The sequence below is a fragment of the Apium graveolens genome, chromosome 2 (assembly GCF_009905375.1).
Source record: "Apium graveolens cultivar Ventura chromosome 2, ASM990537v1, whole genome shotgun sequence".
In the NCBI taxonomy this organism is placed as follows: domain Eukaryota; kingdom Viridiplantae; phylum Streptophyta; class Magnoliopsida; order Apiales; family Apiaceae; genus Apium; species Apium graveolens.
In genome coordinates, this window is record NC_133648.1 from 552,938 (window position 1) to 570,873 (window position 17,936).

Sequence of the window (17,936 nt, forward strand, 5' to 3'; positions counted from 1 at the left end):
TAATTTAATCATTCCGATAAAGTGAAAAATCGAAATTACCTAAAACTGAAAAATGATAACATGGGATGATAGGGCTCGCGTTGGACTTCAATATGTTTACTAAAAAAATTCTATTTGGCATCCAAAATCATGATAAAATCTGGTTTTGATTCTCTCAACTCCTGTTATTTTTAAGATTTTGAAGATTAGAAACTTGATTTCATCATGATTATATGAGTCAAAAAATAAGTTTTAATAACCATATAGAAGCCGAGAACTCTAATACCCCGACTTTTCAGACAATAATCATGCTTAAATATTCAACTAAAACTCTAAATTATATTCATAATAAGAATAAGTTTCTAATTATCCATAAAATTCTAAAATCCAAAACAGAATTAAAATCATCTAAGTTGAAAATAAAATCAAATCCTCAAGACGCAACTTCAATGCAAACGTAATCACTAAAATATTATTCCAAATCAAACTCAAATTAAGTCCACCTTTAATATGTCCTAAAAGCTAAGAACCTGGAAATTTGTAAGTAATGAGTCAAAGAACCCGGCAAGAAAACAATTATACACTAGTGGATCAGGTATCATAATTTTATAAAACCAAAATCATTGTCCAAAAATTCATATGACATAAAATATAATTTAACTACACAGCTCGCTAAGGTCACATATACCTGATGACACGGTATCAAAAATTCATAATTTCTGTCAATAAAGCGCCCCTTACTAAGGTATCATAGAGTGTGCGCTCCCAAAGGCATCTTAAATACCCACTCCCTAGTAAGGTATCAAAGCCTAGTTCCGGAACTATACGTAATTACTAACTGGTTCATAAATCAGAGCTCACAGTGAATTTTTATTTCTAAAACGGGGTACTTGATCCATAAATTTTAAAATAAAAGCAGTGCAAAAATATTTAATAGATTTCAAATAAAAATAAAAACGTGTGAAAAGTTAACTTACTTTACTGCTAATGACGGTCCAAAATATTGCCAAGTAATTCATATATGTAAGTAAACCAAACAAAGATAATTACTAATATAATCTATACAAGTAAAGCAAACACATTAAATCCAACTTGGGAAAATATCATGTTGAGCGACAATGTCAGGGTCAGGTAGATTAATACATATTAGAACTATGTAACCTAATATGCTCACAAAAGAACAGGGTAATTGGTTGATAATAAAACAAAATAGAGTAATAGGCTGACAACATAAAATCATAAATAGAATAATAGGCTGACAACATAACAAAATACAAGAGAATAAACTTTAAGATTTTAAAGTATAATTTAAACTAGGAAATATAGCCGCGCTTCGCGGCGGTGTTATGAATTTTTTATAAATTCTGATATGAACTAATAATATAATTTAGATAAAAATTAATTTGGGTCTCTCTCCTGTCAAACACGATACGAATAAAAATTATAAATTAGATAAAAATTAGTTTAAGCCGCCTTCCCATCACACATAATATTATTAAAAATTTATTATAATTTAGAGAAAGTTAGTTTGAGCTGCTCTGGCATAAATACAATACTAATAATAAAATTATATAATTTAAATAATAATTAGTTAGAGTCGTTCTCTCGTCAAACACAATATTAATAAAGAGTTATTATAGTTTAAATAAGAATTTACTTGTATGACAAATATAAAACAAAAGTAATGAATTTTTAAAGTTATGATGAAGTGAAGGTTGGTAATAATTAACTTCTCATGAATTGGTCTTTATTTATTTACATAGTATTAAATAGTTATCACCTTCTTCAGAATTCTTATTCTTTATAAACTTAATTGTCTTCTCTAGTTTGAATTATAATTCTACTTTTAATATGCTAAATTTATAAAATTATAAGTATATTCACTATAAATTCTAACTATTCTCTAAAAACTCAGACTTTTTTTTACAATAATTATTCTATACAAATTCAAACTAATATCTTCTCTTTAAATTCGAACTATTCTTCTTTATAAACTCGAACTCTTCTCTATTAATTTGTATGTTTATTTTATATCAGATATGTTAAAAGATATTATAATTATTATTTTTAAAATGGTAAAACACTAAGAAAATTAGAAAAACAGAGTGAGACGATTTTACCGCCACCTAATCTCCCGTGTATCCTTGTTAATATAAAACTAATTTAAGCCACCCTCCTGCCAAATATAATATTAACAACAAATTATGTACTTCGATATATATAACCTTATCTATTTTGAATATCATTGTCTAAAATAAAATTAAAAACCTATTTCCATGTATATAACCTATTTTGTATAGCTAACAATAATGTCCTATTATTTGAATGATCCCTATAATTATTTTTATGGTATGCTACGTAAATTTTTAGCTAAAATTTTTATCTCATTAGAGGTGCGCAGTGCACTCAATATACTATAAAATAATTAAATTATGCCCTTATATTTTGATATACTATAAATATAAAATAATAAAATAAAGTTAAATTAAAATCAAACTTCACTTTCTCTTGTGCCCATGAAATTTCCCTAAAAAATCTAACAAATTACTCATATCAATATTTAATAAATCAAGAATTAAATATTTCAAATATTAAACAGCATATGTCACCTAATCACCCTGCTTGCAACTTTGGCATGTACCCAGAGTATCCATGATTACATGACAATATCGACAACATGAAGTAGTGGCATGGGTTTGAAGTCTGCCATCAAGTAAACAAAACAAAATTTAGGATTAATCTTTCCGAGAATAATATATGTATAAAAAGTCTACTTTATTTAAGTTCAACTTTTTTTTTTAATTCGAATTAATTTTTTTATTTCGATACATTAAATAAAATTATAAGAATATATCTTCCAGGTAGAATTGAACTCTCATCCTCTTAATCTAATTCTCAAAAATTTTAAAGATGGACAATTTAATTTGATACCTTACATACATCAAGCTCGGAGTGGTGATGGTCCATTACACCAGTACTCGAAACCATTTATTTGACTAATAAATGTACCGTAGTTCTGGCTTAACGTCATTTGCAGGATATTAGAATTTGTGGAGTTTATTATATGCGCATCCTAAAAATAGCGGCCGAGAGTTCTCTCCAATAAAAAAAATGTACCGTAATTGACATTGTCATCCTGTAACAATTTTATAATTTTGCCAAGAAGGTTAGAGATGGTGATACAAATAAGTAATACAAAAATGTATAAACTAAGCCTTAATGTCCTGAACTAATTCTGTAGGCAGATTAAGCAAGCTTGAATGTACGAACTCTTCGTCTAATTTATTTAAATACTTAAGTTTTAATTATACGTATTCTTTATAATTTTAAAGTCCTCTTATCAATGAACTCGATTACTTTTCTAATTCTAATAGACTAAGAGATATTAATTATAGGTCTTCTTTATAAATTCAAACTCATCTCCTCTATAAATTTGAAAGCATATTCTACTTCAAATATGTTGAATGATATTTTTTTAGTATTTAAAAATCTAAAACTCTAAGAAAATTATAAAAATAGAATGAAACGATATTAGAGCGCCACCTAACCTCCCGCGTATCCTCCTTTATATATATATATTGATGGTGTAAAATAATTAATAATAGCTTTTCATTCATCAAATCAAATAAAATATTTACTAACTCTACCATAATATACAAATTAAGTCAAATACATTAGTAACACGTAAATAATTTATACATAACATGAAAATAAATATACACACCAGGCACATCAAACTTACCGGATGTATAACACTTTGAAAAATAAATAATAAAAACATGTGTAAACTTTACTTTAACTAACATACAATTAATAAACAAAATATTAAAGTCTATACATAATATATTGAGAGAATGCATTTTGCACCCCTTATATTAGGTCAAAACTCAATTTTTTATACTCATTTTCATAAATTGCAGTTTGCATCCCCTATTTTGAAATCCGCTTCAAGTTGCACTTTTTTTGCCAATTTTTGTCAATTTGTTTGCCCAAATTCTTTTCTTCAACAACATATATAATCTATTATTGAAGAGAAAAGATGAGATATATTGTTGGAGACAGCATTTAGGGCTAAAAAATTAGGCAAAAAGGGTGCATGTTTAAGCGGATTTCAAAGTAGGGGGATGCAAACTGCATTTTATCAAAATAGATATACGAAATTGAGTTTTGGTCAAAAATAAGAGGTGCAAAATGCAATTTTCTCTAATTAATTTAGTATAATAACATGTCAAAATAATAATAATTCATTTTATTTTAACACTTACTAATAAAATATTTATGACTATTAAAATCCGTTAATATATAATAATAGCAGATAATATAATAATAGCAATAATGATAACAATACATAATAATCATTATATTAATAAAATATGCAAGTTAGTGAACATACTATATAAAATAATAATATTATAATAAAACATATTCATGCACACGTGTATATAATTATATCAAATTATAACATAAATAATTAACCGGATATTTTGCAGACACCTATAAAATTTAATAAAATCATAAGATTCCTACCATAAATCATCTTATCTAAGATCAATGACTAATTTAAAAATATGGTATTTAGATATTTAACAAATTACATACCAAGTACATATGAACTAGATAACAAATATCAATATCCAATAGCTTTTATAAATCACGTATTATATCAAATCATCAAGTATGCCAACATCAATACTATATTATAATAAACGAAACATTAAAAGTTTTGTAGTTGGTCGGTTGGTACCTGCTGAAATTACTTAATTACCCTTACTTAATTGCTCAAATTCTAAGGTCGATCAATTCTAATTTTAATTGATACCGAAGTCAACTTCCTCTATTACTTTACCAATTTCAATTCTGTTTTATATCGAACTCTATATCATTATAATTTATATTAAATTCAACTTCTTCTACCAATTTAAATTTTAATTCATATTGAGTTCTATATCATTCTAATTTGTTACTTTGGACTAAATTAAATTTAAACAAACTAAATATAATTCTTAAGATTTGGTTGATATATAATGTGACTCGGGTTAAGATAAAATAATAATACTATCAAACCTCCTAAAAAAATTATACCAATGAACTTGGATAAATAAAATAATATATTTTATTTATCCAGGAAATACATTATACAATTGATTCAGACTAACACAAAACTAAAATAAAAATACAATTCGACCAACAAAAAAAACATAAATACTAATTATTTAGTCTAAAACAAAATTATCTTATTAATCAGGAATTAAAAAATAAAAATAAAATTAAACTAAAAATAATTAGTTTCATTTGGTCGGTGTATTGGGCATTGAGATAAAATAAAATAATGTAAATCACTGATCCGAGATAAATCAAATTAATAATAGACCAAGTATAATTCGTATCCTATTTATGGGAAATAAAAAATCAAATTTTAGTTAAAACATAATTTTTTTAAATACACTTAGAATTATCAATAAAACTATATCGTCAATCAGTAATTCAAATATCTTTTGTGGAGTTATAGTTAATCGATTAAATGATCACCATGCTAAAATAATAGTTTTTTAAGGTACCAACATAATGAAGACATTATATATTTACCCTCAATTAGATAATAATTTCATTATAATAATATTTCTCCCTTATCAATGTTATCACTTTAAATAAGTTTAAATGTTCTAAAAAGTTACGAACATATACGTTTACTTATATAATTATCATGAAATCATATCATTTAAAGTTTTAAATGAACAAAATTAAGAATTGAATTCAAATATATTTTTTTAAAATTATATAATATTAAAAAAAATATGTGCAGTCCGTGTATCGCACGGGTTTTAAGCTATTTAAAAGAACTTGACATATATATAAATTAAATGTATTAAAGTGAGAATAAAAAGGTAAGAAAATGCATTTTAAAAGAAAGCTAGAGGAAAACAGAGAGAATGAGGAGAACATGAGGAAGAAGAATGTTGTGCAAAAAATAAACTAGCTGAGACACGTATATTTATTTACAAATTTGACATAGTGCCCTCCTAATATGACGGTCAGTTATCACCCATTATTTTAAATTGACCAATATCTTATCTTTGAGTAACGTGTTTTTTTACCAAGTAAAATAGACATTTAACATATAAAATAATATATAATTATTTTAAAGATATTTTAGAACATAAAGAAATATATTATTGAAATCTATATTTTTAAAATTTTGCATGTATGTATATGGACCCATTCAAATTATAAAATATTTATCTTTACGACTACAATTAACTTAAGTCATATAAATATATTTTTTTAACAAACAAAAACACTGGTTATTACATTCTACCCACCTTAAAAAATTTTGGTCCCCAAATTTAAACATACATAAAAATATACAAATTTCAAAAAGTTACATAACATATCCATTAAGAACCAAGCTGAATAGAAATAATTGTGTAGCTTAATTTGTGATTGGCTTTGTAGGAAGCTTAAACACATGTCCATAGTTTGATTCAAGCGCAACTAGAGTGCCAATGTTCCTATTGCCCTTGTCCTTTGAAGTATCGCGTTTTGGACACTATGTAATCTTATGCCCAGACTCCCCACAACTAAATCAGGCTCCAGTGTTTCAGTGACAATCCTTATCCAAGTGACTTCTTCCACATCTAGAACAAGAAAGCTTAGCTCCTGAATCGCGTCGATTAAAATTTCCTCGATTATTAAACTTCATCGATGATCCATTCTCGTTAAATCCCCTTGTAGGCTCATATCTCTTCTTAGACTCAAAATCTTTTCTTCCGTCTTCTACCATCAATCCTCTTTCCACTGCTAAAGCTTTGTTCAACACCATCTTGTAACCACTTAGTTCAAATGCCGACACATGCCTCCTTATCTCATTATGTAGCCCCTCTTCAAACCTATGTGCCCTATGAACCTCGTCTGCAATCAAAAATGGCACATACTTGGCTAAATGGGCAAATTCAGCTTCATATTTTGAGACAATTTTGCTTTTCTCCTTGCTCCAGTCTTATAAAATCACGCTCCAACTTTACCCGAATCGTTCTAGGAAAATACTTGTCCTAAAATGACTCCTTAAAAGTTTCCCAAGTGTATGTTTAGGCAGCTCCTTCCTCGTTGTCTTCAATACATCTTTTCTCCACCATCCACCAATCATATGCACTCCCTTGGAGTTGGTAACTTGCTAAACTAACTTTTTGTTCGTCAGTACTCCCTAATAAGTCAAAACACTTCTCCATCTCTTGCAGCCACTTATCCACTTCCGAAGGATTTGTGGATCCTTCAAAAATGGAAGGACTTAACTTCTTGAATTCAAATATCAAGCTCCTAGGTCCACCTTGTTGGTTCCCCACTAACGTTGCCAATATTTCAGCCAATTGAGTCATCACGTTGTTGGTATTCCAATGGGATATGGTTCCTACATAATTAATTTAAAACTCAATCCCAATGTAAATATACAAGATATCCATGACAAAGTAAAATCAATGCTCGAAAGTTTATTTATAAATCTCCCAAAACAATACAAGTAATCAAAACAAATACATATATGAAATGAACTACAATCTAATGATAAGCTCATTTTTTCTTAAATAAGCACTTAATTTGGTGATTCATGATTTGCATTTGGAGTCGTATGTGAGATACGAAGTTATTAATCTCCTTAACTCCTGTTTTGGTACACCATTTTTCTAAAGTTTTTGGATCATAAGAGTTAGTGAACTGAACAATCTCATCCAATTTCTCGTTATAGGTCTGTTGTGAAATTCTTAACTTATTCATTTCATCCTTCAATTCCTCCGCTAAAAAATCTCTTTCTATCTTCAAATTTCCACTTTCAATAATCAGCTCATCAATCTGCTCCTCCAGCCAAACAATATATTCACAATTCATATCTGCCAACTCCCCAAAATTCCTCATCGCATTACTACTGGTCCATTAACTTCGTCATAATCATCATAATCGGGAACTGGTGTCGAATCCCCCACATCCATAATAGTAGGGGTCGTTATTTCCTGCTCATGTTCATCATCATCCTCCATGAACTCCTCTTCAGGGTCATCCTCATCAAACATCTCATCTTCAAAACCCCAAACATTATCATTATCCGCCATCTACAAGTGCCACAACAAAATGTTAATATTTTAAAACTCTCAACTCACAGGTCATGCCTAAAAGGTGGTCTACATGAAACTAACCCAGTCTCTGAATACCAATTGTAATGCCCTGACTTTCAGACAATAATTATACTTAAATATTCAACTAAAACTCCAAATTACATTCTTAATAAGAATAAGTTTCTAATTGTCCATTAAATTTTAAAATCCAAGACAAAAATAAAATAATTTAAGTTGAAAATAAAGTCAAATGTTGTAGACGCAACTTCAATGCAAACATAATCACTAAAACATTATTCCAAAACAAGCTCAAATCAAGTCCACCTTCAAAATGTCTCAAAAGCTAAGCACCTGAAAATCTGTAAGTAATGAGCCAAAGAGCTCAGCAAGAAAATAATTCTACACTAGTGGATCAAGTATCATAATTTTATAAAACAAAAATCATTAAACAAAAATCATTGTCCAAAAATCTATATGGTATAAAATATAATTTAATTCCACAACTTGCTAAGGCACAAATACTTGGTGACATAGTATCAAAATTTCATAATTTCTGTCAATAATGCGCCCCTTACTAAGGCAACATAGAGTGTCCACTCCAGAATGCATCTTAAGTAGCACTCCCTAGTAAGGTATCAAATGCTAGTTCCGGAGCTATACAAAATTACTAACTGGTTTATAAGTCAGAACTCACTGAGAATTCTTATTTCCAAAACATGGTACTTGATCCATAAATTTTAAAATAAAAACAGTGCAAAAATATTTAAAAGATTTCAAATAAAAATAAAAGTATGAAAAGTTAACTTACCTTATGTGCTAATGACGGTCCAAAATATTGCCAAGTAATTAAAAGATAATTATTAGCCTAATTTATACAAGTAAAGCAAACATATTAAATCCAACTTGGGAAAATATCATGTTGAGCGCATTGTCACAGTCAGGTAGATTAGTACATATTAGAATTATGTACCCTAACATGCTCACAAAAAGAAAAGAGTAATTGGTTGACAACAAAACAAAATAGAGTAATAGGCTGACAACATAAAATCATTAATAGAATAATATGCTAACAACAGAACAAAATACAAGAGAATAAACCTTAAGATTTTAAAGCGTAATTTAGATAGTGTAAAATAATAGATAATTAATAATAACTTTTTATTATCAAATCAAATAAAATATTTACTAACTCTACCATAATATATAAATTAAGCCAAATACATTAATAACATGAAAATAATTTATACATAACATGAAAATAAATATACACACGTTACCAGCCACATTAAACTTACCAGATATATAACACTTTCAAAAATAAATAATAAAAACATGTGTAAACTTTACTTTAACTAACACATACAATTAATAAACACCATAATAAAGTATATACATAATATATTTAGTATAATAACATGTCAAAACAATACCAATTCATTTTATTCTAACACTCACTAATAAATTATCTATGACTATCAAAATCATTTAATATATAATAATAGCACATAATATAATAATAACAATAATCATAATAATACATAATAATCATAATAAAAATAAAATATGCAAGTTAGTGAACATATAATATAAAATAATAATATTACAATAAAACATATTCTTCCACACATGTATATAATTATATCAAATGACAACTTAAATCATTAACTTGATACTTTGCAGATAAAATCATAAGATTCCTCACATAAATCATCTTATCTAAGATCAATGACTAATTTAAAAAATATGATATTTAAATATTTAAAAAAATTACATCCAGGTACATATGAAATAGTTAAGAAATATCAATATCTAATAGCATGTATAAATCAAGTATTATATTAAATCAACAAGTATGCAAGCATTTGAAAGAACTTGACATCTATATAAATTAAATATATTAAAGTGAGTATAAAAAGGTAAGAAAAAATATTTTAAAAGAAAGGTAGAGGAAAACAAAGAGAATGAGGAGTAACTGAGAAAGAAAATGTTGTGCAAGAAATAAATTAGCCGAGACACATATATTTATTTACAAATTTAATGTAGTGCACTCCTAAAATGACGGTTAGTTATCACCCACTATTTTAAAATAACCCATATCTTATCTGTGAGTAAAGTATTTTTTCACCAAGTAAAATAGACATGTAAACATATAAAATAATATATAATTTTTTAAAGATATTTTAGAATATAAAGAAATGGCCTGCAAAGGTTGGCTCAGTTGGCTAATGAGGGGATAACTATCCTCTTGGTCACATATTCGAATCCCACGTGAGGAGAATTTATGATTATGCCTCGAGAGGAAAAGCATGTCGCTTAAATGCGGTTTACCTTCGTTCACGTCGTTTGCAAATTATTGCGTGAGCCCGTGGGGTTTACCTAGTGCGCTTCCGAATGGTAGCGGTTGTGAGTTCCCTACGAAAAAAAGAACATAAAGAAATGTACTATTCAAATCTATATTTTTAAAATCTTGCATTTATGTATATCGACCTATTTAAATTGTAAAATATTTATTTTTACAACTAAATTAACTTAAGTCATATAAATATATTTTTTTAGAAAGAAAAACATTGGTTATTACAAAACCACCCATACTCTCCCGTGTTATCATATTTTAATTTTGGCTAATTTCAGTTTTCGACTTTAACTGAATGATCAAATTAAGTTAATTGATGATCATTTTGATTCAAATCTATTATCTTTATAATACTGCAACATCAACTTTTTGGGGAAACATTTTATTCGAAATTATTGTTTTGCTCATGTATTTTAATAAATATATAATATATTAATAAAATATTAAATATTTAGATAAAAATATATTTCTATTAAAAAATAATATCGGCTCGATAAGACTCGTGAACCTTATGAGCCGAGCAATTTGAAATTCGAGTTCGACCATGCAAAAAAATTTACTATTTTGCCTCCATATTTTGATAAAATGACACCTAAACATTATAATATTTTTGGTATCTCCAGTTGAAAAAATCATTAAGACTTGATAGAAAACCATTATTTTTAATCGTAAGAGTGCACTATAAACTTTACATTCGCGACACAATATAAATTTAAGAATGTTCGTCGTTACAGTAGTCCTTCTAACATGAATCACACAATATTGTATGAAATAACACGCAAATATCATAAAAGTACGCAAAAAATAGCAATTTTTTTATAAATAAAGCTAGTTTGCAATAAGTGACCTACTTGAATTCTTTGGACGCAATCAATCATCTACTTGATATTTAACCCACTAATATTATCATCTGTAATATTTTTCTTTTTGTCAATAAAGGCAGGTAATTTATATTTTAATTCACAAAAAAAAATTAAAATTATATTTCTAACTAGCCGGTTAAAATACATATTTCAGACAAAGCGACAAATAAAACACAGAGGGAGTAGTTCTTTTTAGAGAAAATGCTCATAATACACTATTTTCCAACTCAAACTGCCCCAGAATGCCTATTGACGATACGTTCTGCCCAAATATCGACCGAATACGCGTTGAGGACATGGTATTCCATTTTAAAAAATAAATAAAAATTACGTATCATGACCATGCATATTCTTTTAAAAAAATTAAAGAAACACGCTTTACAAGAATGCATATTCATTAAAAGACAAAAGTGAATACGCATTTCTGTAATGTGTATCCTTTGTTATTTTTTAAAAAAATTGAATACGCATGTCTGCAATGAATGAATGCGCGTTCAGTGGGTATTTTAGGAATGGGGTATTGGCCATTTTTATCACAATTCTAGAACAAATGGTCCAAAATATCACAATTTGAAAAAATGGCCCTTTTTATCACTTTAAAACGCATTTTTTATTTGCGTTTTTACAAAACGTATTTTTTATTTGCGTTAATATTAATTTTAGAATATAAAATAAATATTAAAATAAATAAATAAAAATAAAAGAATTTGAAAACGCATTTAAAAGTTGCGTTAAGGGTATAAACGCATAAAATTACTGCGTTTTCAAGTATATATCAGGGACACCAACGCATGTTTACTATGCGTGGTCTTCATATACCAAGAACACAACCTTTAGTTGCGTTTCTTTGTGATATTTAGGGCAATTTTATGATATTATGATATTTTGGATCATTTGCTGCCAAAATGTGATATTCAGAGCCTTTTTTTTCGTATTTTAGGCGGAAACTCTCGCTCATTAGTATTTTGATCATTTGCCCCCAAATATTTTAATTTTCACCCTGTATTGTTTACAATCTTTTTATGGGTCAGTTTATGGAGTTATTTATTTTAGATACTAATAATTATAAATAGCTATTATAATATAATTAAAGATATATTCGATTATACTTATTCAGAGATAACTACTATTTTAACAAATATATTTAATAAAATAATAAAATAAAAAATATTTAAAACAACCGTAAATTGTACTAATTTTAGTCAAGTATTAGTTTATTGAGGTTTTACTATATATATGAGTGATCTATTTCACTAATGAAGAAACAAACAATAACACTAGAATAATTCACTACTTGAGAATGCTTTTGAGCACTCTGTCATTTCTCGTAACTAAAATCTCTAGTCAAAATATATTCAAATTTCTCAATTAATTTTTTAATTTAAAATTTTGTACAACCATATTTAAAATTTGTAACTCGTACCTAAATGTTCTCATTTAATATCAATAACAAGATAAATGAGAGTACGGTGAGATAATTTAAGTAATTAACAGTTTATTTTTTATTGTTACAAGTTCAGGATTCGATTCTCGCTTATCCCGAAATTTATTAAAACATAAGATACTAAACTGTAAGTCATATAAGCCTAACTAGTAAAATAGCCGAAAATGACACATTCTCAATATTTGAAACTATTTTTTGACCCAAATTTTAATCTCTAGCACTGCCCTCAGTAAAAAAGACAAAATAAAGATATCATTTAAAATAGTAACTCGAAATTAATGACATTCCTTTTATACCAAAACTAAAAGTAAATGGCACATTTAAATCTAGTGAATACTAAAATCAAAATTGGTAACATTTAACAAACTTTACATTTACTTCATGAAATTTTAGATTTCGCAGGTATCAAAATCCATTCTGGAATATATTTTCAAATCAATTTAAGATGATCCTAATTTAGAAATCAGAATTAATTGGCTGCAGAATAAATTGGTTGAGATACCGATTGATGGACAATTATTGTAAATTAGACTAATTTATCATAAATTTTTAATGATAATTTATCGAATCGGTCAAATATTTTGAATAATTTATAATCGATCTTTTAAAAATTCGGTTTCTATAAACATGTTTTAGAAGGTTGTAAACTCGGAAATCGGATCTACCCGGTTCCGTCTTCAAAATCCATGTAATTCTGAATACTTATTTTCAACATCCTAGTACTTGTTTTAATCCGAATCTGTTCACATCTGAATTCTGAGTACTCACCCGAATACTCGCAAATAAATACAAAAAACTGTAAATGTCATCAGCCGAATTCCAACCCACCTTCTAACTATAAATACACATACACTATGTCACAAGAGATAGAGTTAGAGATGACCAAGTGAAGGAGCATTTGTCTCTATATCTCTAGATCTCTCTCCATACAGATACAGAGATTTCTCTATTAAAACACAGAAAAAGCTGGTGGATCTTGTCAAGAAATGAACATGCTTGTGCTGCCATTAATATTCATATGTAATGTGTTGGTGTTGTTTCAGCAGCAAGCAGGAGCAGTAACAGATGTGAAAGGCACCAAATGTGATTATTATCAGGGAAGTTGGGTGACTGATAACACTTATCCTCTGTATAATGTCTCTTCATGCCCTTTCATTGAAAGAGAGTTCAACTGCCAGAAAAATGGCCGCCCTGACCAGCTCTATCTCCATTATAGATGGCAACCTCATGCTTGCAACCTGCTAAGGTACATAAAACACACACCATTTTACTATATTTGTGTATATAGCCTTCTAGATGCCTATATATCTTGTTAGGGGTCGGGTCAAACGTAAGCGACTGTTGTAACATACCATATCATGATGCCATTTACATGTATGGCGAAAGATTTCCGTCATATGATATGCTGTAATAATCGATATGATCATCTCTTGTATTGAGGGACAAGGTGATGGTCATTGATGACAACATATTTTATCACGTTTATTATTAGAATAACATGATACTTTACTGTATTTATAATTGACGATAAATATGTTGTAACAATTACCAGTGAAGAACGGAGCTATGTGTCTATATTTAATGGCTAGTTATGTTTCTGTTGCTGGTAGTTTTCTGGTCCATACAAGGTCATAAGTGTGTACTCAAGTTTCTTCTGGTCATTGGCCACTCAAAGCACACACATGACTGCAAAGATGGCAGTGATTGCCAGCTTTACAAAACTGCTTTTCTTTTCTGTAATAATCATTTAAGATTCACACATGGTAATTTGACATTAAACAAGTGCTGTCACAGAAACAACTGTTTTTATGTGAGACAACAAAAGGTGTGGCAGGGCCAAAAACAATGCTAGTATTTGTAAAAGACAGACATTACTATTGGGTCTCAACCCAGATTTTATGGTGGATTTCTTAAAACAAATTTATATTTTATGTAATCTGATTTATGATTAGCTCAAGATTCCTCTGGTCCTATTATAAAATATACCTATTTATTTTTTATTCATCTTTTTATTTGAGAAATGAATTTACGTTACTTTTCAATAAACTGCTCCTTTTTAAACCAGAAACCTTAGATGTTCTGACTACTGATAAACGATTGTTACAGTACGTGTAATACTGTAAATTATCGAGTGAAGCGGTAATTTTAACGCAACCGCGATATAGTTTGCTGCAACAATTGTTTGTTCTCGATCATCTCTCATGTTTAAATTTATCGAATATAAAAGAATGTAGTGATGTAAGAACTAATTAATCGTTTCGTGACTAGATTCGACGGACGAGATTTCTTGAAGAAAATGAGAGGAAAGAGCATAATGTTTGTAGGAGATTCACTGAGCAGAAACCAGTGGAATTCATTGGTGTGCTTGCTTCACTCTGCAGTCCCTACTGCCAATTACACAACTTCTTTAACCGGCGATGTTGCAACCCTCACTTTTACGGTACGTTTCCATACATCTTCATCGTGTGTACGTACGAAAAGGATAAGATCATGTTGAAGACTTGCTATAACACGGTGTTAAGGATTTAGACGGAATTGTTATATATACTCAAAAGAACATATGGTATGTCCCATTTTTGTCAGATGTAAAGCAGAACACACTGTCAAGTGCTGTTTTTTTATGAAATTTCTATTTTTCAGAAAATAAAAAATTAGTTGCCCATCATGTTGTTGAGTGTCGGTGCAACCTTAATCACAAACCTTAGATCTGGATCCTCTAGAATGGTTTTTCATGCTTTTTAACTTTTATGTTCTTGTGGTCCTACTTCCTTTTAGTTTTTCGGATTCAGTTCGAGTCGAATATATCCCAACAGTTGGAATTTTATATATCCCGCAACATGTTCGGTTTACGTTTTATATTATTTTAACTCTAATTAGAACTCTAATTTGTCGAACTTTTTCCGGATTCAAATGAAAAATGGAAATTTCGATAAATAACGTATTTTTTTATGTTGTGCTCGTAAATTGGAAAACTTCGATAATTTATACGCTATGCAAGCCGAACTTGAATGATTTTAAATCATTCGAGTTCCTAAAGCTGATAAGTTGAATTTACAACTTATTTAAAAATGATGATCTAAAATCCATTTTTACTAATAACGTATTTATTAGTGTTCGGCGTACATTTTATATAAATGTATAAAATTTGTATGCAAATGCCTGCAGGACTACGGAGTTAAAGTGATGCGAGATCGGAATGTATTTTTAGTAGATTTAGTAAGAGAGAAAATTGGAAGGGTGTTGAGGCTAGACTCAGTTGAACAGAGCAGCAAACTCTGGAATGGAATTGATGTAGTGGTGTTCAATACTTGGCATTGGTGGAACCGGAGAGGACCTGCGCAACCGTCAGTTCACAAAACTCCCGCATTTCTTCGATTAGGTATTCCAAACTTGTTGAATTATGTAATTGAATGATGAAAATGGTGAATTTGCAGATGGGATTTTATTAGAGTGGGAAACAAAGTGTACAAAGATATGGATAGGCTGGTTGCTTTTGAGATAGCTCTAAATACATGGGCTAATTGGATGAACACCAAGTTTGATCCTACTAAGAGCAAGGCCTTTTTTCAAGGGATTTCACCCTCTCATTACAAGTAAGCCCTCCTTTCATTTCTTCGTAGGCGGAACAACGCTGCTCTTCTGAGCTGAAACTCCGGCTAAACTGAAAATTTTAGTAAAAATCAACACTCCTTTCGTGATTTTTTCTAAACTGAAACTCTGGTTAAACTGAAAATTTTAGTAGAAATCAACACTCATTTCGTGATTTTTAGTTAAAAACTATATTCATTATTCTCTACACGTAACAAAGTAACAAAGACAATGATTGTACATAACAAACATCACAAATGTGCCAACACAATTTGTACAAGGTAACTATTAACTTTGAGTTGTAACATCACAATTGAAAATGGCAAAATTTGAAACAACTCCCCTTCTAGAGACATAGTTCCGGAGACGCTTCCTTCTCTAATTTTATGTTGAGAGTAGTGCTACCGGTATCAAAATAGCTCCCAAAAGACACATTACATATTATAGTTAATTGACTAATATTAATATACGTGGGATCCTTTACATTTATGTGAAAACAACCAATCACAAACTGACACTTTATGTTTTGGAAATTTTTGGAAAAAAAAATTTGGGACCTCTAGAATTACTCTTTATATTTATCTATCATATCGTTCTTTCCAGAAAACTATCCATATTATCCTTTCCCGAGTCTGACTAGAATCTCGATAAATGAATAATTTCGAAAATTAAAGGCAATAACGAGCCTAACATATACGAGACGGTGTTACATTTATTTCGATAAATGAGAAAAAAGCACCCAATACTAAAATTATATATCTATCTATTTTTCGAGATTTAAGATTTTAAGTAACAATTTTGATGTTATTTTCATGTCGTGTCAAAAATTGTCGGGTCTAATTTTAACGGTGCAGTATTTGTTGTTAATGGTAGTGGTACGGACTGGGGAGAACCAAAGGCCAAGACTTGTGTAGGACAAAAGCAACCAATGTTGGGCTCAACAAACCCAGCAGGAATGCCAGCAGCATTAGGAGTTTTGAAAAAAGTGATGGCCCAAATAACAAGGCCCATTACATTGCTGGATGTGACTAATCTATCCTTGTTGAGAAAAGATGGACACCCATCAATTTATGGGCTTACAGGGGCCCAAGGAATGGACTGCAGTCATTGGTGTTTAGCTGGAGTTCCTGATACTTGGAACCAAATATTTTACAATTATTTGTAAATTTAATTGGTTCAAGAAAAATTAAAATAAGTCCAGTTTAATGGAGAATAGAATGTTAGAAATTTTACTGGAGATATTTAATGGAATTTATGGACAATACTCAATAATAAAGCTACTGGCTCGAACTTTTGTTGGATTAAATCCGCAATGATTTATAAAAATAGAAATCTAAACGAAAATATTTGAATTTGGGGCTGATCGACAATAACTCAGCAAGTGTACGTTATAACATATCATGTACTGTGACATGATATGTTATAACGTACGAATATGTTATAACATACGTTTGTTCTGAATCATCTGCCGTTTGAATTATTTAAAGGGGGTGTATTGAACTAGGATTTTAATGTATTATATATAATTCATTAATAATTCATGGAATTTAATGAATTATATTAGACTTTGATTTTACGCGGATTCTAGATAAAATGTCGTAGAGTTG

The 17,936-nt window shown here is 29.0% G+C and overlaps 1 protein-coding gene across 1 annotated transcript; it reads left to right on the forward strand.

Annotated features, from left to right (window-relative positions):
* Positions 1–13,578: 13,578 nt before the first annotated feature.
* LOC141706550 (protein trichome birefringence-like 41) lies at positions 13,579–17,635 on the forward strand. The gene is made up of 5 exons (XM_074509296.1): positions 13,579–13,987; positions 15,010–15,181; positions 15,907–16,085; positions 16,176–16,334; positions 17,203–17,635. Exons 1-5 carry the CDS (start codon positions 13,728–13,730, stop codon positions 17,492–17,494), a joined length of 1,062 nt encoding a protein of 353 aa, XP_074365397.1. The 5' UTR covers positions 13,579–13,727; the 3' UTR covers positions 17,495–17,635.
* Positions 17,636–17,936: the final 301 nt, after the last annotated feature.